The 24016-nt window shown below is 41.8% G+C and overlaps 1 protein-coding gene across 2 annotated transcripts in view; it reads left to right on the plus strand.

Annotated features, from left to right (window-relative positions):
- EHD4 (EH domain containing 4) overlaps positions 1-24016 on the plus strand; it is a 42237-nt gene that overhangs the window by 12434 nt on the left and 5787 nt on the right. The window contains exons 2-5 of one of the 2 annotated variants that reach the window (XM_061611343.1): positions 404-580; positions 5124-5221; positions 13102-13268; positions 18573-18737. In XM_061611343.1, the coding sequence (XP_061467327.1) occupies positions 404-580; positions 5124-5221; positions 13102-13268; positions 18573-18737 (607 nt within the window). Of the gene's footprint in view, positions 1-403; positions 581-5123; positions 5222-13101; positions 13515-18572; positions 18738-24016 lie in introns of both variants that reach the window. The other variant, XM_061611342.1, reaches the window with a different exon arrangement.

Here is a 24016-nt window from a genome sequence, read left to right on the forward strand (position 1 = left end):
CTAGTTTTTGTAATTAGCATAGGTATCAAGCCTGTTTGATTCAAGAGGGTTTTTTTGTTCAAATACTTGACTATTATTTGACCAAAATTTGATTGACCAATTGACTAACCAAACCTCTTCCAAGTAGTTTTAGGGCCCATCTCTTGTTCTTTTTTATTCCCCCCCCCTCCAGATAAAAGACCTGTTATTAATTTCATTTGGAGTTTATGTTGAACTTAGAAGCTTACAACAAACAGAAGTGGAAATTATAGTGGGTGGCTCAATGTTGGTGACAGTGGCAATCCCTGTTCTGGGGGCCCTGGCTATTAATCTTCTTATCTTTAGAAGGATTGGCCTTAGAATTTTGTGACTCTCTTTGTTGATTGTTTCAACTGTATATTCTTATTTCCCATACCCCAATTAGGTACCTACTGGAGCAGGACTTTCCAGGAATGAGGATTGGTCCAGAACCGACTACAGATTCTTTCATTGCTGTCATGTATGGAGACACTGAAGGGAGTACTCCAGGGAATGCTCTTGTAGTGGACCCCAAAAAGCCATTTCGCAAACTGAGCCGTTTTGGAAATGCATTCTTAAATAGGTAAGGAAAGGCTTACATTCTCTTTAAGTGTGTGTGAGATAGGGATGGGGTTCGCTGTCTGATTCCATTCCATTTTTCCATTCATCAAATGGGCTGCCAGTTCTTATTAGCTATAAATTGTGTTTCACTAGTTATCACAATTTCCAGTTCTCCCTTTTTTTGTTATTTTTCTGAAAAATTATGTAATGTTCTCCATTATTTATTAAATCTATACCCCGCCTTTTTTTCATTATAGAAACCCAAGGCGGCTTACATATGGTTCCCAAGCAGTCTCCCAATACATAGAGCAGCAGCAGATTACAAAAATTATTACATAAATCACATAATTCTCGCTGTGGATTTTTTAAAAAAATTACAGTGTCGCTAACAGCCACGAATGCACAGAAAGGGTGAGAGCCTGTTCATCGATGAGACAAACTTGCAGATTATCCCAGAATTCAATGCCAAATCTGATTTTGCAAATACTCTACACCATCCCTATTATGAGATCAGTTCCTCCTGTTGTGTGCACCCCTGTTTTCTTGTTGGGATTTTTTTTATGGGTGCAGGGATTTCTTTTATGGGTTACTTTTTGTGAAGCTTTCTAGGTTTTTCCCTGCAAGAAAAGCTGTTTTTTTCTCCCCAAAAATATTAAGTCTCTTTTAAAGTTTTTAAAATGAGTAATTCCAGTCAGCATTCCAAACTGTCGCAAACAGTCTTAAGCATGTGTTTTAACCATCTTATGTTGATCAGTTGGGTTTAAATGTCTGGATTGTGTTTGCTCTTTGCTGTCATGAGAGAGAAATAAGTATACTTTCCTTAGTTTTAATGAAAACTATGACGGATATATGTCAGAGTTTGGAGATGCAGCTGAGCATTATATATTTATTTCCTCATATTTTTTCTTTTCTTTTTTCCTCCTATGCCCATGTAGAAAAATAAATGTTCAAAATAGGTTTTCTAAAATTTCTTCCTTTAGACATGATTAGAATTGCTGTGATGCATATTTAATATTAATGATTTAAAGCAAAAACTCATAAAATGAATACCATCTTAGAGCTGAGTGTAGAACTGGATCCGGCCACCAATCCAGATTATTCATCCCCCTGCCCCCATGTACCAATTTTGACACATGGGTGGGACCACCAATTTGTCAATCACCTGCCAATCATAATGATTTTGGGTGACTGATAGGTGTCAAAGTTCAAATGAGCTCACTGTTACAGTAACCTCCTTTGAAGGTGTGTTTATTGGCTTTGGGAGTGCACCTTCAAAGGGCTGTAACTGCTAATCAGTTGATTAATGGTTACTTCAAGTGCATGTGAAGTCAATTTTAAGTAAGCAGTTTGGATTTAAACTGCTTCCTGCAAACAGTGTTTTCCCTTTGCAGGTGTCTGCAAGGAAAAATGTGGACCTCTTTAATCTCTGGAAGAGTTTGAAAGGCCTTCGGGGATGATAACTCAAAGCTTTCCAAGCACGAATTGAAACCCTTTTGAAAATGTATAAATGAGCCCAGAAGAGTATTCTTTGGTGGGGTGGGGTGGGGTGGGGTTATCTACTTATCTCTTGGTTGTGGGTGAGTCTTGCATTATGGAATGGTGTGAAAAAATATTAGACCAGTTACCATAGCGATGACCATAGCTTTGCATGGTTTGAAGATATTTGATTTTTAGACTGCCAAATTCCTGAGCTGCTCTAGGTGAGACACCACGGAAATTGGAATTATTAAATAAATAACTTATCAGCTGTACATCACATTTTACTGCCATTTATTCTTAAACCACTCATCTGTTAAATGTTGGTCCTTCTCTGTGAACTTTGGTGTTTCTAGCTCTCCTGAAAACTGTGCTTTTAGTACCATGTTACTCTTGTGTAGACATCAACAGATACAGCATTTCAATGGTTTCATTATGTGATTCAGGCTTCCACCACCATTTAAAGGAGAGTGGTAAATTGGTTCAGTGGTCACCTGTTTTTGCCTTGTAGAATGAGTAAGAGGTTGGGAGAGCTAATATAATTGATGTTTACTGTGAACCAGATGTTTTCCAGGCCTGCCTACTCCTCACTCTTGCAGTGAAATTGGAGTTATACCTACAAGTGCCAATTCTGCTGCCCTGGTGGGAGCAAAAAATCACTATTAAGCTTCTTTAGCCTCATTTCCCCAATATCCAGGCCCACACCATCACACCCCAATCTGGAACCAGTGTCTAAACTCTGGTTCTGCTTTTGTGGTATGAGGAAGGGAAAGAGAAGAAGGGTGGGGTGCATCCTGTTCTCCAACGCTACTCAAACCCTTCTCCCGATTTCGTGGTGCTTCACTCTTCAGTCATTCTCTGTTAGATTTTTTCTCCCTACCCCCCACCCCTAAAACAAGCTCTGACTGCTTTTTTTCTAATCAGATAGATACTGTTAAAAATGTCTGTTTAACAACCTGCAGAGGGATTGCAAAATGCTAATTCTGATAGTGGTGTTTATTGTACACTACAATTGCTGATACAATTCCATCCTCCGTGCCCATGATCCTTTCTCCTTTTTTAAAAATGAAATGGAAATGGACTGCCTTCAAGTCGATTCTGACTTACAGCAATAGGGTTTTCATGGTAAGCGGTATTCAGAGGGGGTTTACCATTCCCTTGCTCTGAGGCCGAGAGGCCGTGACTGGCCCAAGGTCACCCAGTGAGCTTCATGGCTGTGTGGGGATTTGAAGCCTGTAGTCCAACACCTTAACCACTACACCACACTGGTTCTCTTTTTTAAAATACACTGTTGTAAATGTAGATGAGAAACTGCAAACAACTTGCATCTGTACTACTGTGAAATGTCTTTTCCCCTCCTTTATTGCCTGTGCCCACTTTCTTAAAGCTGTATTTCACAGTACTATCTCCAGATATATTTAAAACTGCAGTTCTTGTTTTTCTTGTAAAACTTGCTAATGCTGCTTCATTGCTTGACTTCCGGAAAATTTAAAACATTGTGTCATTGTTTAGCTGGAATAAAGGGCTCAGTTTTCTCCTAACACTGACTTCTGTAGCTGCCAGTGCTAAGCTGAACTCAAAACATTTTACAGAAAATATGAAAGCACATGAGGAGGAAAATGTCAGTCTCAAGAATACTTGGTAAAATATTTTTTCCAATTTAGTATTTCCTTATAGCTCTTAAAATCTTTTTAATCTGGAAAAAACCACTGCAATTAAAACATACAGTCCCTGGTGGTTTGTATCAACTTGCTGTTCTGTAAGTGCCAGGGGATTTGATCCAGTAAGAGATGTGTGCTAACAGAAGAGGAGGGGAGAGGATTTTTGCCAATTTCTACTTCCCCTGCAGCCTCTAGCATGCCCTAAAATCTATCCTACAGAACAGATTCAGGAGGAGGCGGCACTGGGAACTGCCAGGGGAAATGCGGATTGGCAAAAATCATCTCCCCTTTTCTTCCATTAGCAGGCACCTCCATTTGAGCAATAGTGCAAAGAAAACCAACTGGACTTCATCCTAGGAATCATTAAAAAATGGGGAAAGCAGCATTAAAAAGTGTATGAAAATTAACAGCATACATTCCTACACAACTTCACCTGATTATAAGTTTTTTGTTTGCTCTGTTTTCTTAAGTTTGCACCAGTGTACAAAGACTTGTTGCATAGTATTTGGGTTAGAATTTGTAGCCATGTGTGATTTCTTATTTTCTAGTCACTTTTCACCTTTTAAAGAAAAGCTTTTTATTCTTGCTTTTCCTTCACTATTTGTGGTTTGTATGTGAGAAATCAGGGTTCAGATACCCACTCAGGCATGAACTGGTCTGTGATTTTTTTCGTTTTAGCCCATCTCATATTAATTGTAACATTAAAACAGAACTCTCAAGATACAATTGTAACAAATGAATATTCTCCACACAGCATGGTTCTTCCTAAAATCTGCATAAGTCCTCTCTGTTTCTGCCAGGAAGTTCTGATAGGAAATCCTAGACTATTGAGATAACATTATCAGGAAAGAAATAGGTCAGTCTTGACTTAAGGCCCCATCTGCTTTGTTGCTACATGATCACAGAAAAGAAAGTGTCTGTAATAAGATTATGTCTTTCTTGTTGTCTGGCAGGAAAGTGGTTCAGAAAAACGCCCCTTATTTATTTTATTTATTATTTGATTTATATCCCATCCTTCCTCCCAGCAGGAGCCAAGGGCAGCATGTGCTGCAGTGTGTGTGTGTGTGGGGGGGGAGCAGAGTCACACCCAGAGGCCACAACCCTAGCAGCCATGCATTCATTGAGCATGAAAAGGGATGTAGGGGGATTCTAGGCCAATCAGGTTCTCCCCTCCTTTAGAGGGGCTCTACATGGATACATTGGTACATGTAGAGGACCCTTTCTCACATGTGTGACCAGTGGGGATAGGGCTAGCCCTCATGGCCCCAGAAACCCCTCAAGCACATACAGATACACACACAGGTCTACAACATCTGACATAGTTGGGGTTTCTCTCATTTGTTAAGCTACAAGATAAGGTTTTTCTGCTTTTTCCAGAGGTCTGAAAACCAGTATTAAAATATCCAAACACTTGACTTGTCTCTGTAGGTTCATGTGTGCTCAGTTACCTAACCAGGTTCTGAAGAGCATCAGCATCATAGATAGCCCTGGCATTCTTTCAGGAGAGAAACAGCGTATACGCAGAGGTGAGTTTGTTAGTTTGCTTTATTTATAATAAAATATATACCGTATATTCCGGCGTATAAGATGACTTTTTAACCCCGGAAAATCTTCTCCAAAGTCGGGGGTCGTCTTATACGCCGGGTGTAAGGAGAACCTGTGCTGCAAGGTCCCCTTGGATCCCTTACTCTGCCGCGGGATAGAAAGGGTCTGTTAATAAACTCATTAGGGAGTTCCAGTTTTGGGGTTGGGTAGAGAGAGGAGGGCCCATTGTTAGCGGGGGACGAGTTAAGCTGGGAAAATTCCCCCCTCGACGAACGGTGTGACGTCACTCAAACAGCCTCTATTAGAACGTTGCGCCCCTCACCTGGCTTAACGGCGGCGGCGGCGGCCTTGCGCTGCTGTTGCTGCGCCCGCTTTTTGCACTTGGCCTCCTGCTCGAGGCGGAGGAGGGAGGAGCAGGAATGGGCGCTGCTGGGGCGTGACGGTGCCACGAGTAACTCCTCCTCCTCCTCCATGGAGTCAGCAGCCTCCGCCCCTGGCCGCTGCCGCCGCCATGCGCATGCGTGTTCCTAGGCCCGGGGATGAGAGAAGGGGCGGAAGAAGCCCAGCCTCCGTACAACTGAGCATTGGCAGGGGCACTCCCTGCCCTCTTCCTCCTCCGCCAGACGCCAATCAGGCACGAGGCATCCAGGCGCCTAGGAGAGGCGGGGCCTGATTGTTTTATCACCAAGGTAACCGTCATGGAGGGGTAGAGTTTAGAGGTGGGGCTTAGGAAGCGTCCCCATCCACTTCTACTCGCTGTTGGTCTAGGCTCTGCCTCGCCATGCTAAGGGAGTGAAGGGTTTGGTAAGACGTTTTCTGGTCTTTTTCGTGCGTGCGTGCGTGCATGCGTCCGCCACCCAGAGACTTTGCAAGTGTTTTCATGACCGCTCTTACAGAGTCCCGTGGAGCAGGCTGCTAGCACGGTTCCTAGGTTTCTGGCATCATCGAGTGTGCTTCTGAGCATATACAGAGTTGAACCCCCAATAGGCCCACAGTACCATTAAGTATGCGCAGAGGGTTTCTAAGAAATCATCATTGCTGTGCTGCTTTTTATTTGTTTATTTTAAACACTTAATATTGGTGTGATGCTTTTTAAGATCATAGAATGGTGCACCATTAATTACACAGCACTGCTCTGTGGAATTAATGTGTCAGCATGTGCAGCGTTTCAGAAACCCCTACAGGCATAATGTATCTGAGCATAATGTATCTGCTGGCTCTTGTTCGGGTTGGACGGAGAGCTGACCAATTCAAGCAGGCTTTGTATACAACAACCAACCAGTGATTGGCTGGTTGTTGTATGCTGGCAAAAAAAGGGGGGGGAACCCCAAAATGCCAGAGCTTGGAAAAGTTACTTTTTTGAACTACAACGCCCATCAGCCCAATCCAGTGGCCATGCTGGCTGGGGCTGATGGGAGTTGTAGTTCAAAAAAGTAACTTTTCCAAGCTCTGTAAGTACAGCACCAGTATCTGTACCTGTTCATACAGTATAGCACCAGTACATACAGTACAGTATACAAATGTCCAACAGTCAAAACCCCATCATGGCTCCACCAGCAAGAAGAAAGAAATGTGAAGCCAGTTTCAAACTTAAAGTTGTAAACTTTGCCATGGAACATAATAACTGCGCTGCTGCAAGACAATATGGAGTAACAGAAAAGATGGTTCGGGACTGGAAAGCAAATGAAAAAGCATTAAAGAGTATGCCAAGGGGTAAGTGTGCATTAAGAAGAGGCACCCCACATTGGCCAGAACTTGAAAAACATGTAGCAGACATGGTGAATGAGCATCGCCAAAATGGTTATGTAGTGACACGAAATAAAATACGTTTGTTTGCACTTCAGTGGGCCAAATCTAACCCAGATCACAGCAACAGATTTAAGGCCACTGTATACTGGTGTACTAGATTCATGGGAATGCATAATTTGGTACTGAGGCAAAAGACGAAAGTTGCCCAAAAATTACCTGCAGATCTCGATAGCAAAGTAAATAGTTTCCATCGATACGTAATACAACAGCGCACTAAACATGGCTATGCGTTAAGTAGTATTGGAAATATGGGTGAAACTCCAATGAATTTTGATATGGTTGGAAATAAAACTGTCCATCAAAAAAGTGAAAAAACAATTTTAATTAAAACAACAAGACATGAGAAGTCCAGTTTTACAGTGGTACTAGGATGCACAGCTGATGGCGCCAAACCGAGACCAATGATTATTTTTAAAAGAAAAACAATGCCGAAACTCAAGTTCCCTGTTGGTTGTTTTGTACATGTGAATGAAAAAGGCTGGATGGATGAAGACGGGGTAAAGCTATGGCTTGATAATGTATGGAGCAGGCGACCAGGTGGACTTATTCAAAAACGTAGTCTACTGGTGTGGGATATGTTCAGGGCTCATTTAACTCCCAGCACCAAGCAAAGGCTTGCAAGACTAAACACAAATGCGGCAGTTATTCCTGCAGGATTGACATCGTTGGTACAGCCACTGGATGTGTGCCTAAACAAGCCATTTAAAGATCGCATTCGAGAACAATGGAATGAATTGATGGTTAGCGGCGAAAAGTCATTCACAAAAGGAGGAGACATGCGTGCTCCACAGTTGGATGTTTTGTGCAAGTTTGTCATAAAAGCCTGGAATGATATTGATGCAGAAACAGTAATCAAGTCTTTCAAGAAGTGTGGCATATCAAATTCATTAGATGGTATGGAGGACGACTACTTGTGGCAAGATGAAGAGGAAGCCGAAGCTGAGACCACACCATCTGATACAGAATTCGATCCATACGATGACTGTCTTACAAATGTATCACAAGATGTCATTGATGTACTTATGATATCAGATGATGAACAGGAGGATTTTGAAGGCTTTTAAAGGGAAACTGTTTGGTTGTCAGCTTAGAAAACAAACAGCATGGCAGCTCCCATGGGTTTATTGTCTTATCCTTCCTTTCAGCTTTAGAGTGAATTAGGAAAAGTTTAATCCACTTGCACTGTTTTATGTTTACATGTTTGATGACAAACAGCCTTATGTTTGTAAGTGACAGTTTTCCTGCTAAGTACCTGCATGTCATAAGCATTTGAATTAAAATTACCATATTGAAATCAAATCTGATTTTTTTTAATTTTTATTTGGTGTGCGTTGGAAGAGGGGTAGTCTTATACGGCGAGTATATCCCAAACTCTATATTTTAACTGGAAAAGTTGGGGGTCGTCTTATACGCCCAGTCGTCTTATACGCCGGAATATACGGTACTCTCTCTGTTGCAGAGTGGTTACAACATACTAAATAAAACAACAACAGATAAACTAAATAATTAGTGCTCAAAAATATTGCAAGCACTAGTGATCTGTTTTGATGTAGAGACTAATCTAGGTAACCTCTTGAGAACTTGCTCTATCTGCTTGGAAACAGCATGATCCAGCCACATTCCTGGCAGACTCTTTTGCTTTGTTTTAAACTTCTGTCTGCTGGACAGGTAGCAGCAGGTTTATTTAAACTATGTTTTGTCCTCTGTTGTGTATGGGTTGGTATTGCTTTCTGGGAGAAATCACAGTTCCACCTCCATACAACTAGAGATCATTATTTTAAAGAGACTCCAGAATAGAGACTGGAGGCAGGAGAGGTCATTTTCAGTGATGGCACCCCAGTTGTCATATCCCTTCCCCAAAGAGGCTTGTCAGGCGACCACATTTTTTCAGCACCAGATGAAGATTTTTTTTTATTTTTCGAGGCCTTTTAAATATATTGTTTTTAATTCTGTTCTAGCCTTACCTTGTTATTCTCTGTTCCTTGTGTTTTAGGCTACATTTATTTTTATTTTACTGTCAGTTTTTAAATTGTTTTATTCTGTGGCCTAGTTCATATGTCGCATCAAAGCATAGTTCAAAACAAACTATGGTTTAATGTGAATGCACAGTATGCTGGTAGACACTGCTGAAAGGTTCTCACTCCTCCCCTAATTCTGCTGCTGCTGGGAGTTAAGCCAGACTCTGGCTGCTTGTGATGTCCAAACCCAAGCTCATGATTTGTTTCTCTCCAAATCACAGCTGGTAACCAAGTTCTTGTTCTTATCACAAGCTAAGAAGAGCTTTGGATATGACAATTGTGCAGGGGGACTAGGCAGTTCATGTGTCTTGCTCTTCCTCTAGTATGTGTTTTTTCTGTCTTGCCCAAAATAGGGTTTTTGCTTTTCACTGTTAATCTGGATTTGAATTTGCCTTCCAGTGGATAACACACAACCACTGACCACAGACTCAAATGTTTACTGAGGCACAATGCTCAATACATGAACCATAGACAACCAATATTGTAGGTCCAAACAACCATACAAAAATATAAGGAAAAATCCATCAATAAGTCCAATGCTATAAACAAGAAAACAGCAGAGCAAGACAATAAGAGTCACAGCAGCTTGAATAACTGACAGTGCAGCTACAACGTAATTGATATAAAAATAAATTTCCAGCCACTACATTCCATCCTCCTAATTCTTTCTCCATTTCTATCTAGTTCAAAAGCATTCAATGTCTCCTACCTGTTTTAACTACACGGCATGTTAGCACTAAGTTCAAAAGAAAGTCATAGCTCCAAATCCAGTATGGTGAGTCAAAAGATACCTCCCTCTCCAACAGAACAAAGCAGGGGAGCGTGTAAGACAGAGATGTAAAAGGGGAGGGAAAACAGTAGGGAATCCAGCAAGATTAAGCCTCAAAAACAGGGAAAAGCTAACAAAACTCAAATACATAGAGAGTGGACCCTTCCTTTATAGCAAGGTTGGGAAACCTGCGACCCTCCAGAAGTTGTTGGACTCCAATTTCATTAGAGCAGACAGCATAGCCAATGGTCGGGGACAAAAAGCTAATCAGAAATGCAATGTTGGAGAAGCACAACACAAAACTTACAGTTTCTATTCCCCTTACATCTTTGTCCAAAGCCAGTCTGTAGGATAATAATCATTTCTAAACTGAGGCATAATATGTTGGATTGTTAGATGCAAGGAAGGTCATTGATGTCCTCTCTGTGTGGAAGTTTCATTTTTTTACCTGTTTGGGTCATTGACTTTTCCCCCAATGCCTCATTTGCCTTCCAAAATGAAAACATTTTTTAAATAAACACCCAACATTTCCTTCTGTTTCTTGGCTGATAGCTGATTAGCAGATGATACAATATAACCTCTCCATCTGTCAGGAAATCTCCTAATCCAGACTTCTCTGTGTTCTTTTAGAATGCCTCTTTCTTAATTAATTTTAAGACAGTGGCTAAATTGGAAAGAATCCAGCCAAAATTCCTAACACATAGAGTGAAATGCAAAACTAGTGTATTTATAAAACTGGACATGAACTAGTTCCCCTACTGTGACTTAAATGTCTCGTTCCTAAAGTCATTCTCAGTCATATGCTACTTCATGTTTTTTTATTTTGTACAATGCTTTTGGTAGATGAGTCTATATAGTTCAGAAATAGATCGTGGGTAGCAAAACGGAAAATCTTCTGTTTGTAACACTGGAGAGAGTTGCTACTAGTCAGCATAGAGAGTATTAGACTAGATTGGCTAATGGTCTTCATATAAGACAGCTTCATGTGACACTCCCTGAATGTAGAGTGTGTGCTTGATAGCCTGTACCAGGGGTAGCCTCTATGGTGACCGGCCGGGCTACTCGCCCTGCCTTTCACCATCCAAGAAACCAGTTTCCCCACCCAGGGCAATTGTTCCTGGCAAAATATCCTCTGCTGAGGTTGTGCACATTCAAAACAACCAGACAGGGTAGACACTGCCACCACCCTTCTTGCTGGTTAGCCACTCTGAGCCAAAGGGAAACTCAGAGCTCAGAAAACCTACCAGGGCTTCTAAAGGGCAAGAGCCAAGGTACACTCCTTGCCCCCAAAAGCCTTAGGTAAGACACCCCAACTTTACACAGTAGCTGTGGTCAACAGTTAGGACTGGATTCAGAACTGACCTTCTCATGAAATGAACACACACTGGTAATAGAAATAAGTTTAATAAAGAATAAAAAGGGTAAAAGAGGTGCACAATTTTATCAGCAAAATAACTCCTTAAAGACCACACCCAAAGGGGCAAGGTACAACAGAATACTTAAGAGAGTTCAGTCACAAAATACAAAATAACAAAGTCTAGCTAGCCTGTTCTATACTTACAGAGCTAAAAAGACTTGTAGTTGAATAGCCTTCTCCCCTCAGAGACATAACAGTCAGGATAGCTGATGGTAAGTTGGATCCTTTACTGCCTTCAAGTCGATTCCGACTTATGGCGACCCTATGAATAGGGTTTTCATGGTAAGTGGTATTCAGAGGGGGTTTACCATTGCCTCCCTCTGAGGCTGAAAGGCAGTGACTGGCCCAAGGTCACCCAGTGAGCTTCATGGCTACGTGGGGATTCGAACCCTGGTCACCCAGGTTGTAGTCCAACACCTTAACCACTACACCGCACTCAGGTCACATCACGTAGGCATGGTGGAACCCAAAGAGGAACAAACCTTAGAGTTTCTGGCCCATACTAATGGCACAAAGCCTTAGCACGGGCAAATGTGAAACCTTTGCACAGAGGCTTAGGCATGTTTCCTGCTTACAGGGCTGGCCCCAGGCATGCCGGGGCCCTTGGGCATCAGCTTGCCCCAGCGTCTGCACATGCGTGTGCAGGGGGGGCCCTGCCTACCTGTCTCTGCTCCCATGCCCCCTACCTACCTGTCTCCTCTTCCCCTTGAGCTACAGGGGCCCCGCCAATCCCCTTCCATGATCTGTGGCAACAGCTGTGGCTGGCAGGGCAGGACCTTCTGCCTGCCCACCATTTCCCTCGCCCCACCTACCTGTCTCCTGTCTTTTAGCATTGCCATTAACCAAGATGGTGGACACGGTTTCCCTAAGGGGATGAAGCCTCTGCCGCCATCTTGATTGATGGCATGCGTGCGTGCTATGCGCGCACATCTCTGCCATCAACCAAGATGGAGGCAGGGGCTTCAGCACCTTAGGGAAACCTCTGCCACCATCTTCATTAAGGACAATGCTAAAAGGCAGGAGACAGGTAGGCAGAGCGAGGGATCTGCAGCTGTTGCCATGGATCGTAGAAGGGGAGTGGAGGGGCCCCTCAGGGGTGGGCCAGTGCCGCACCTGGCCACCCTTTAGAACCAGCCCTGCCTGCTTAGCAGGAGCTAAAGACCAGGGTCTCATTAAGAATTCACTGCATAGTTAACTTACAGTACAATGGTATACTTGTGTATGCAGACGTCTCTTTTTCTTTAATGGGGATTTCTTCCAGCTAAATGGATACAGGATGGCAGCCTAGGCTTTGGTTGAGGGTTGGCATATGGGAAAAACAGGGTTCTTGTGCCTTTAACAACCGCACATCAGGCAGAGATTGAACAGATCAAGATCTTATGGAAATATAATTATAGGAAAAGCTTCATGATGACTACTCTCTAATTTTGTGTTATGCCATGCCTCCATAGCATCCATTTTGTGACTGGTGATCCCAGCATACTCTCAAAATTTGAAATGTTCTCTCTGGTCCAAAAAGATTGGTGATCCCTGGACTATAACTTCCATCTTTCCTGACCTCTTGCTGGAGATGGGTCTTGTAGTCGAACAACATCTGGAGTGTGCAGAGTTCACTACCCCAATCTAAATAATCCTACATTTTGTGATTTTGAAAAATATCTGTCTTCATCAAAACTAGCATGAACCTGCAAACAATCTCTCTGAATGTGTCTATTACATACCCTAAGGCATCTTGTTCTCAGTGCAAGATCTGAAATTGACTCTTCCCAGAGAGAATTAAAATGACTTCTAAAGAATTCTAAGCAAGATCAATTTTATAACTTCTATTCTTCTCTCTCTGTCTTTCAGGATACGACTTCTGTCAGGTCCTACAGTGGTTTGCTGAGAGGGTTGATCGCATCATCCTCTTATTTGATGCCCATAAACTTGATATTTCTGATGAATTCTCAGAAGCAATTAAAGCATTCCGCGGTCAGGATGACAAGATCCGGGTGGTGTTGAATAAGGCTGACCAGGTAGACACACAGCAGTTAATGAGAGTCTATGGTGCACTCATGTGGTCCTTGGGAAAAGTGATTAACACTCCAGAGGTGTTGCGTGTCTACATTGGTTCTTTTTGGGCTCAGCCCCTGCAAAACTCAGAGAACCGAAAGCTGTTTGAGGTGGAAGCACAAGATCTGTTCCAGGACATCCAGAATCTACCACAAAAAGCCACAGTGAGGAAACTGAATGACCTTATCAAGAGATCACGGCTAGCAAAGGTAAAATTGGGGGATAAAGCTTCTGGCTGAAGTGGTTGATCTTGCCCCTCCCCACCTTCTGTGCAGCAGTGAGGGTCTCTGTAAAGTCACTTGAGCTGACAGTATTAAAGTGAGATGATGGTTTTACTTTTAAGAGAGGAATGAAATCTGACAGACCAGTGGAGACCTGTGGTCCTTACGTTATTCATAAATGACCTAGAGTTAGGGGTGAGCAAAGTTTGCTAATGACACAAAATTATTCAGCTTGGTAAGAACAATAAAGGATTGCAAGGAGCTCCAAAAGATACCTCCAAACTGGGTGCATGGGCATTAAAATGGCAAATGCAATTTCAGTGTAAGAAAGTGTAAAGCTATGCACATTTGTGTAAAAAATCCTAATTTTACATATATGTTGATGGAGTCTGAACCAGCAGTGACTTGCCAGACCTTGAAGCTGTAGTGGACTTGATTGCTCAGTGAAAATGCTGAGCCATTGTGAAAGAACTGTGAAAAAGGCAAACTCCATATTAGTGATCATTAAGAAAGAGTTTGAGGATTGACCAACTCATAAGAACTATTGTATTATTTATTAAATTTATATCCCGCCCTTCCTCCCAGAGGAGGCCAGGGTGAGATGATGGGCCTTTGGTCTGGTCCATCAAAGTTTTTCTTATTTTTTTTATGCTACTGGACAATCAGGAGATAATTCCCGCTGTTGAATTATCAGCTGCTGCTTTACTATTAGAACTCATTTTCTTTCTTTTCTAAAAATAATGTTGAATATGTGCATATCCACAAATTCATCCACCCTAACCAGGGCTGTTGAGTCGGGACGCCAAACCTTTGACTCCGACTCCTCTGTTTTTCTACTGTCCAACTCCGACTCCACCCAAAATTGCTTCCAACTCCACAGCCCTGGAAAGGGCTGTAAATGTCTTTTTAAACTGGAAGCTCTCATAGGAGCATTTTTATCACTGCCTGAATATGCGCTGATCTTGGCATCACAGCATTTGTCTTCATCTGGGTCCTGTGTCATACACTGACACACAAAATGTTTTCCATCTTGAGTTATGGTGAAATGCTCAACTACAGCTGACTTCATGGGAAGCTTCTTTGATATTTTGAATTTATATTTTAAAAAATTTGTCAATCAAAATTTATTTTGAAGTCAGAGTTGGTACATTTCTACCGACTCCGACTCCACCCAAAATTGCTTCCGACTCCACGACTCCGACTCCACAGCCCTGACCCTAACCTTGATTGTTTTTGTTCTCCTGACATTGTACAGCTGTAGCTTCTTCTTGGTGCCCCCCCCCCCCAAATGGAGGCTTCCCCTTTATTTTGCATGGTATCAAGTTATAGTCTTTTTGATACAGAGGGGTATCTATGCACGTTCAGGATGTTTTTTTTCAAGTTATGACTGTCCCAAATAATATAGCACAGTCTCCAGAGGCTATCAGGACAGAAAAAATCTTAAGAGATTAACAGATTTGTTAATTTTGCTAATAATGTAAGCCTGCTTTCCTGTGTGAGGTGTTTAAAAACAAAACACTGAAACTGATTACAGAACTCATGGAAAAGCAGTTAAAGGCTTCACAATCATAGCTGTTTCCAAAACAATGACATGAACCAAGAACAGACATTTGAAATATGTTTTTCCCATCCTAATCAGTGGGTAAAATAAAGGGGAATTAAGCAGAATTTGTTAATATGCGTATTCTGAACAGCACAATAAGCTGTCATAAAGTTTCTCATCCCATCCCATCCTCCTTCCTGCAACCCCTAATCCAGAGGGCCAGGGGCCCTCCTGAACAATATGGGGGGTGCATTGGAAACTTTCCTTCTATAGACTTAATTAAATTAACCTTTCTTAGGATCCAAGTCCAATTTTGGACAATCTCAAGTCAGGCTTTTGGACAGGGGGTTGTGGGTTGGCTACCTGGGTGGTGGTATGGGAGAGGAAATGTCCTTAAGTTAACTTAAGATCCAAGCCAAAGATATTGGGGCGACACCATATAAGGAATGGGGAGCAACTATAACAAACAAGCAGTTAATTGTCCAAACTGCAAAGTGAACTTAAGAAGAACCTTGGAAGTTATTGTATAGGTCTGCATTTTTTGTAAGGAAACCATTATGTAGTTTCTTATTTTTGCCCTTGCCTTCCCCTCCTAAGGTGCTCTTGAAATTCCTATCATGTTAGAATAACAAAGTAAGTGAACTGCCAACTCCCTATCAACTTCAGGGTCTTATCGTCGCTTCTGGTATTTCTCATGCTCAGTGTGATAGATTGTACTTAAATGCTTTGAAGGCTGAAAACCTTCTTATCTATCAAAACAGATGGGGCATTTGAAGAAATATAATTGGTTGAATAGGACCAGGGAAGAACTGACGAAGGCATTGAACATTTGATATCCCATGTGCCTTGAATAAAAGTGTGTCATTCTGTCAATGGTTGGTATTTGTTGCACTAAAATTTGCTGTAAAAAGATATGCACAACAGCAGATTTACTGACTGTAAATTTTCTTCTGTGAATGTAGTCTCCATTCTGTTATGCAAGGGATTTGCAGATGGCATGTTTCTTGTCAAGTTGCATATCGTATTACACAATCATATAAAAATTGACATAGGGAGTTCTCAGTTTTGTTACAATGACAAACATATTCCCTATGAAAGATGAAACATTAATAAATAGCCCTTTAAATGCTTTATATATAAACTTAAGAATGGTGCTTATAGGTGGATCTCCTTAATGATTTGCGGGCAAGCAACATTTTACGTGTGTGTATGTGTATGATTAAGAGAGAGATTCAAAGTGAAGTTTCTGAGTCTTACAAATTATTGGGTGGTTACTGCATTTCTTTAAGTATATCAACTCTAATGATCCTGTATTGTCTTGAAGTTAGTGGTAGAAGAGGCCTTTCTATCTCCTGTGGAATGGCTGGTTTCTTAAGAGGATGTAAGAGCCTGCTGCATCAGACTAGTGACCCATCAAGTCCAGCATCCTGTTTACACAGTTGCCAATCAGAAGACCATGAGAAGCCTACAGGCAGGACCTGAGTGCAAGAACACTCTCCCTCCTGCACTTTCCAGCAACTTGTATTCAGAAGCATACTGCCTCCAACTACGGAGGAAGAATATAGCCATCATGGCTAGCAGCCATTGATAGCCTTATCCTCCATGAATTTGTCTAATCCTCTTTTAAAGCCATCTAAGATGGTGGCCATTACTGCCTCTTGTGTGACTGACTTCCATAGCACTATGTGCTGGGGGTGATGCATTCACGGAATTAATGTTGTGTTATGTCACATTAATTGCATTCACAGAATTAATACCACGTCTCCTCTGGACCTAAGATTTTTTCACTTTGTGAATATTTTTTTCTTTAAATATATCTAAATCTCAAAGTAGTTATATTTGGGAACCACTATGCACATACCTCTCAAATTAATCATTTGGTTAGCTCCACTGCTTACTTGTTGGGAGGCAGAGGAGGTAACAGGGGTTGTATTTTGTGTTCCCCTCCATAAGTGATGGGGCCCTACTAAAGTTGACCATATTAGCAGTTTTTAAGGGATGCTAATAGCATACAAACCTGATTCAGCAAATATTAACCAGCCTAGGTATTATATGTAGGATTTTTCACACTTTCCAACATGCATTGGACTGCATTCAGCAAGGTTAATGCACTTGTGGAAACCTTTTGGATCAGTGTTGTCATTTATATAAAAATAGCATAAAGATACCGTATCTTGAGCTGTTTTGATCCAGTATGTATATATGATTCAGACATCTTAATTGGGTCCTCATCTTCATTCCCTTACAGTAGCCCTTTTCTTTTGTTTCTGTGTTCTTTGCTCTGTTCTTCTCTCTTGTCCTTACATCTTTGAGTATGTGGTTAAGGATTTGATATTTGTCAGACCGTATCTCCCCATATGAGCCTGCCCGGGCGTTGAGATCCTCAGGAGAGGCCCTTCTCTCAGTCCCAACACCTTCGCAAGCGCGATTGGTGGGGACGCGAGATAGGGCCTTCTCGGTGGCTGCCCCCAGGTTCTGGAACTCTCTTCCTAGGGAAGCACGAATGGCCCCTTCCTTTCTATCCTTCCGTCAGCAGGCAAAGACTTTTTTATTCCGACAGGCTTTTGGACTAGAAGATGTTTAAGATAGGACCTCATAAGGTCTGTTGTATTGTTCCATGGTCCTATTCTTAATGTTTTAAATTGTCTTAGTATCTTAAGTGTATGTTTCATGGTTTTAATGTTACAAATAGTTTAATTCTATTTTAATTGTATATTTTTGTAATGTTTTTTACCTATGTGTAGTTTTTATTTGTAAGCCGCCCTGAGTTCCAGTTTTGGAAAAAGGGCAGGGTAAAAATAAAGAGTAATAATAATAATAATGTTTCTGATTCACATTGTATGAGATGGTGATTAAGTGGCAGATTGGAGGAAGGGTTGTGGGGTTTGTTCTGGCTTACTCAATAAACTTTTAAAAATAATTCATTTCAATAATTTTACAATCCTTGGGAAGTATTAATGAATGACTAATAATTTTTCATAGGCAGGAACTGCTCTGCTGTAAGTACATAAGAGCCTGCTGGATCAAGCCCATGGCCCATCTTGTCCAGCATCCTGTTCTCACAGTGGCCAACCAGTTGCCCCTGGGAAACCCACAGGCAGGACTTGAACACTAAGAGCAGTCTCCCTTCATGCAGTTTTCAGCAACTGGTATTTGGAAGAATACTGCCTCCGCCTCACACTTCATAATGGCACGCAAGGAATGCTGTAGTTATAGTGCAACGCTTATCCTGGCATCTCTTCATGGTTGCTTTTAATATAGAAGCAGTGTGTACATGACTCACACTTCTTTTGTTACATTCCATCTGCATCATTGGCCTTGTTTGCATGTTACTGTAAACCATAGTTACGTTTAACTATGGTTTAAAGGTGAATGCACAGTGTGCTAAAATCATAGGTGCTTCACTCCTGCACTACTTCTGCTGCTATCAGGAAGTAAGTCATGGTCTGGCTTAGGTTTCCAAAAGTCACTGCTGACTGGCAACCCCTATTCTTCTGTTTTAGGTGCATTCTTATATCATTAGCCACCTGAAGAAGGAAATGCCTTCTGTATTTGGGAAAGAAAATAAGAAGAGAGAACTGATCAATAAGCTACCTGAGATTTATATTCAGTTGCAACAACAATACCAGATCTCAGCAGGGGACTTCCCAGAGGTCAAGAAAATGCAGGTACAGTGCCTCAATAAATTGAACTAAATTAGAGGTAACCATTCTGTCAATCACAGCTTTATCTATTGTGTAAAAAAATCAGCTAATGTGTTTGTTTATTAGGTTTATGTCCTGCCTTTCCTCAGTGGAGATTGAGGCGCCATACCCGTACACTACACTCAACATCAAAGGCCCTCCTCCGGGTGCCTACTCCGAGGGAAGCTCGGAGGATGGCAACAAGGGAGAGGGCTTTCTCAGTGGTGGCCCCCAAAACACGGAATGATTTTGTTGACGAGGTGCGCCTGGCGCCAACATTGTTATCATCTTGGCTCCAGGTCAAGACTTTCCTCTTCTCCCAGGCATTTTAGCATATGTTTTTAAATTGGGTTTTTTTTAAGTGTTTTTAAATTTGTATATTTGTTTTTAATGTTTTTAATTGTTGTAAACCGCCCAAAGAGCTTCGGCTATGGGGCGGTATACAAATGTAATCAATTATATAGTCACGAGAGTGGCTGTATACTATAGCCAGCGGGGATTTTTCACATTCCGCAATGTTAAATTGAAAATACCCCCATGCCATTCTGAGGCTTCCCATAAGCTCATTTCAAAACAAAACCTTACAAAACCAATAGTCCTGAACTCAGAAACGTGTGCTTAACAACCCTGTCAATTTTCATGGTGATACACAAAACAGTCACAGAGAATAGACAGTTCAAAGTGTAAAACAAGAGAGAAAAACCTCAGCCCTTTTGGACTTTTTTCTCAGAGTTCTCATAATCTGTTGAAATTCATTAAAAATCACCCATATTCACAGAGTACCTGTAATCCTAATATTGACCTTGCCCCATACTCTGACCTTCATCTTCTGCAGTTGAAAAGTTTAAAAAATGCCTGGCTGATCTTTAATTAATTTAATAAATTTTGGCTGGAACCCAATGAGAACGCGGAGCATGCTCAGTAAAAACCAACTGTCAGATATCTAAAGGCCTCACAGCTGCTGAGCTTAGCTAATCAGGGGGCCACACCCACACCAGACTTTGATTTCACTTAAGACAGTCATGGCTTCCCTCAGAGAATCCTGGGAAGTGTAGTTTGTGAAGGGTGCTGAGAGGAGACTCATGTTCCACTGAGAGAGCTCCAGCAGCCAGACTGGTTTAACAGTCAGCCACTCTGATTGAAGTCTGTGAGGGGAACAGGGCATCTCCTAGCGACTCTCAGCACCCTTCATTAACTACACTTCCCAGGATTCTTTGGGAGAAACCATGACTGTCCAAAGTGAAATAAAGGCCTGGTGTTGATGTCACCAGGGAAAGCTTTGGTTTAAATTTGGCAGGAGGCTACATGTGTCTGCTGTAGAATAAAAAGGTTGGGAAAAGCCTGAAAAAGAATGATTCTGTTTACAATGTTTTCCTTTTGGAAAGGAAAGGGGCTTCCCTTCTGCCCAGTGCCCACCCACCCAATCTCTTCCCCCTCTCCCTGCCCCTTCCCTGGGTCAGTGTTGGACTATGACCTGGGAGACCAGGGTTCGAATCCCCACACAGCCATGAAGCTGACTGGGTGACCAGTCATTGCTTCTCAGCCTCAGAGGAAGGCAATGGTGAAATCACCTCTGAATACCATTTACCATGAAAACCCTATTGAAAGGGTCGCCATAGGTGGGGATTGACTTGAAGGCAGTCCATTTCCATTTTCAAACATGATTGCATAGAAATAAATCCCATTGAACTAAAAAAATATGCAAATGATCAAACCCACCCTCCCTTCTCCTCCCTCCTATCCCCTCCTCTTGCCCCTTCCCTCCCCCTTCTTTTGCCCCTCCCTCCCCATCCCCTTCCAATCCCCTCTTGCCCCTTCCCCTCCTCCCCTCCCCCTCCCCTCCCTCCTCCCAATGGTCAGTTTTACCTATCTTAAACATGAACTCTATAAGCATGCAAATGATCAAACCTGCCCCCCCCTTCCTTTGCCCCCCTCCAATACACTCCTTCCCACTCCCACTCCTCCTCCCCCGTGGTCAATTTTTCCTATCCTAACCAAGATTACATAGGAGCAAATCCCATTGAAAATAAGCATGCAAATGATCAGACCTGCTTTTCCCCTCTCCTTGCGTCTCCCTTCCTCCTCCCCTGCCCTCCCGCCCCCCTGGTCAGTTTTACCTATCCTAAGCATGATTGCACAGGAGTAAATCGCACTGAATTTAATAAACATGCAAATGATCAAACCTGTCCTTCTCCTCCCCTCCCCATCCTGCCTGCTCCCCTCCCAGTCCTCCCCTCTGCATTTCCTCCCCTCCCTCCTCCTCCTCCCCTCCCCATCCTCTGTGGTCAGTTTCACCTATCCTAAGCATGATTGCAGGGGAGTAAATCCCATTGAACTCAATAAGCATGCAAATGATCCATCCATTCTCAGCAAACTTGCACAGGATCCCATTTCTTACCTCCCTGATTAAAAACCAGGGAAATTCACTAATAGGCAAAAAAACCTTGCGGTTTAAGAACATACCTATAGCCCACAGCTGTTCTATCAAACTTTAAAAAGCAGGGAAATTGGGCAGCTATAATGAATGCACCAGGGGAGCAAGAGACCTGAACTCCTCTCTGAGATATTGGACTGCCCTACAAATTGGTCAAAATGCAAACACAATTTGGTTGATCTTTCACAGTCCAATCCACTTCCTGTGTAGTTTGGAAGAATTTGGTAACGTGCCTCTGAGCATATGGTGAGTGGTGGCAACACCTGCAATCAGCCCAAATAATAGAAAGAAGACATGTGCTGTGCTGATCTTGTTTTAGCACGGAGGAAGCAACATTATTAAGACAGTTGATATAGTTCAGATGGTCACTTTGAATATGTGTGATTTCCTTTGCAATTTTAGTGAAGTTTCCAGTAGGAAATCATTTTCTTTTGTTTCTATTTCTGTGAATATGTGAAGTACAGCAACTCTTTGCAAAATTTATACTAAAAAACCTCCAAACATAATTGTGGAATAATGGCACTGACTTCTGCAGAATAGTCTCCAGTGGACCTCAGGAGTGTCTCAATTTGCACAAGATAAAACGGTGGTAGGTGAAATATATTCTAGCAAAATGCTAGGTGTGGTCTATGGTTTTAATTGACTGTGCCCACTTTGCCTAAAATGAAGTGGTTTAAACATAGCAGGCTGAAAACATGCATCCTCTTTTTTCCAACAGCTAGAGTCATTGCTGAAGTAGCAACATATGGGAATCAGTCTGATTTTTCATCAAACCAGGTCCAGATTCCACTGTTAATGCACCCAAAATAGAAATAGAACATAACCTCCAATTTGAAACACAAAAGGCTGTCTTCACCATCATATGACACTGACCAATAAAAAGGCTTTGAAATTAATAAAAATAAATTTGACACAGATTTCTGGGATGAATAATGAGGGAAATAAAATTTTCTAGTGTAGATTCTCTGTAGAAATATTAATAACACAGGAAAGAAGCAAAGTAAGAACACCACCAGCAAACATACAAAAATATAATTCTCTATCTTTGGAGATGGTTTTTTGCCTATTAGTGAATAATAATAATAATATTGCACCTTGGTTCCCAAGATCCCTTATCTGGTTAGATATATTTCTTGTGGGGTGTTCACTCCTGTTCTGAAGTGGAATGCTAATTCATTGAAAGAACCCTTGTGAACCTCTATGGTTGTCTGATATGTGCACAGCCTCCATCAATTTAATGTGTTTACCATTACCATCATGAGAAGTCCTTTCAGAATGCAGCACTGCTATACTGCTTTGCAGAAAAGAGAGGAAATAGAAGTGCTGTAAATTTGCTCCTAGAGCATCGGGGGTTCCTTGTACTGGGTTAATTACTTGTTTAAAATATCGCAGGTTTTTCAATAATACAACAGTCATCAGGCTTAAGCTTACACAGGAAAAAAATGAAAATGAAATTGGAACTTCTATTGTGTCAAAACCGATGACTGTCTTGGTGAATTTGGCTCTAAATTAGGAGCATATAGAAGGCATATGTCTGTGAGATTAGTAATAGTTAAGGCCTTGCTCACGAATAGCTGCTTTTTCAGATTTCATACACCCTTCCAAAAGCCAAACCACATGGTATTGAGTTGCTTATAATTTTTAATCTTGAGTTGAGAATTTTTTTCCTTCCCAAATACAGCTTTGTAGGTTTCTGTGTCCAATCTCCTGTCTGGTGGGAATTGGAGGAGGGCCTTAAAAGCCCCCACATTCAAGGGTTTTTTCCTGAGATCCCAAGAAGTAGTGGGGGAATCACTCCCACAAGCTACAGGTGCCAGTATCCCCTCACTGGGGGATTTTTTTTAGAAGTGAAGAAGCTCATAAGCCCCTCACATAGGTCTTCTACTTGAGCTTGTAGCCCCTGCAGCTGCGTTTGGTGGTAGTGGGATTTGTGAGAGAACTGTATGTGACTCAGCATTGGGTGTAGCTTGGCCTTGAAAGCTCTGTAAATTGTGAGAACGTCACCAGAAAGTTAGTCATTTCTCTGTTTCTGTTTCCTGTCGAAGTCTCCAAATAAATAGACTCCCTGTGAAATAGAGAACAGTTAAGACAAATGAGAAATGAGTTGCTACTTGAAACTGTCATTCCATAAACAAACACAATGCCAAAAAAGGTGTATCATTTAGAATATCACCTGGCAATTAAGGCTGACTATATACCACCATTTTTACACAGTGAATTCACCGTAAGTTATATCTTTTGCAGGCTGTCCCAGACTGGTGACATGCCCTCTGGATTTCACACACCTTTTGAGATTATATTGCCACAAACTGGCAAGTTGAAAAGTGTGTTGTGACAAGTTGTGAATTTCACAAGATGCTAAAATTCCACTATGCTAAAATTGCCTGAAAACATCAATTTGTGGTGACTTTGTTATGCAGAACAGCCCAGCCAGATCCTAAGAAGGCATGTTTTTGTGTTTTTATGTTAGTAAACAGATAAATAGAGACACAAATAAGAAGAGCCCTGCTGGATCAGACCCAAGGCCCATCTTGTTCAGCATCCTGTGTTCGTAGTGGCCAAGCAGCTGCCTCTGGGGAGCTTGCAAGGAGGGCATGAGCACAATAGTGCTATCTACTCATGATCTCCAGCAGATGGTATTCAGAGGCATATTGTCTCTTACTGGAATGTTACTAGCCATCATGACTAGTAGCCACTGATAGCTTTAACTACCATACATTTGTATGATTCCCTTTTAAAGCTTCCCAAGTTAGTAGCCATCTCCACATCTTGTGCTAGAGAATTCCGTAGTTTCACCGGGCACTGTGTGAAGAAGTCATGTGATGTGTGA

The sequence above is a fragment of the Rhineura floridana genome, chromosome 2, assembly GCF_030035675.1.
Source record: "Rhineura floridana isolate rRhiFlo1 chromosome 2, rRhiFlo1.hap2, whole genome shotgun sequence".
Taxonomy (NCBI): Eukaryota; Metazoa; Chordata; class Lepidosauria; order Squamata; family Rhineuridae; genus Rhineura; species Rhineura floridana.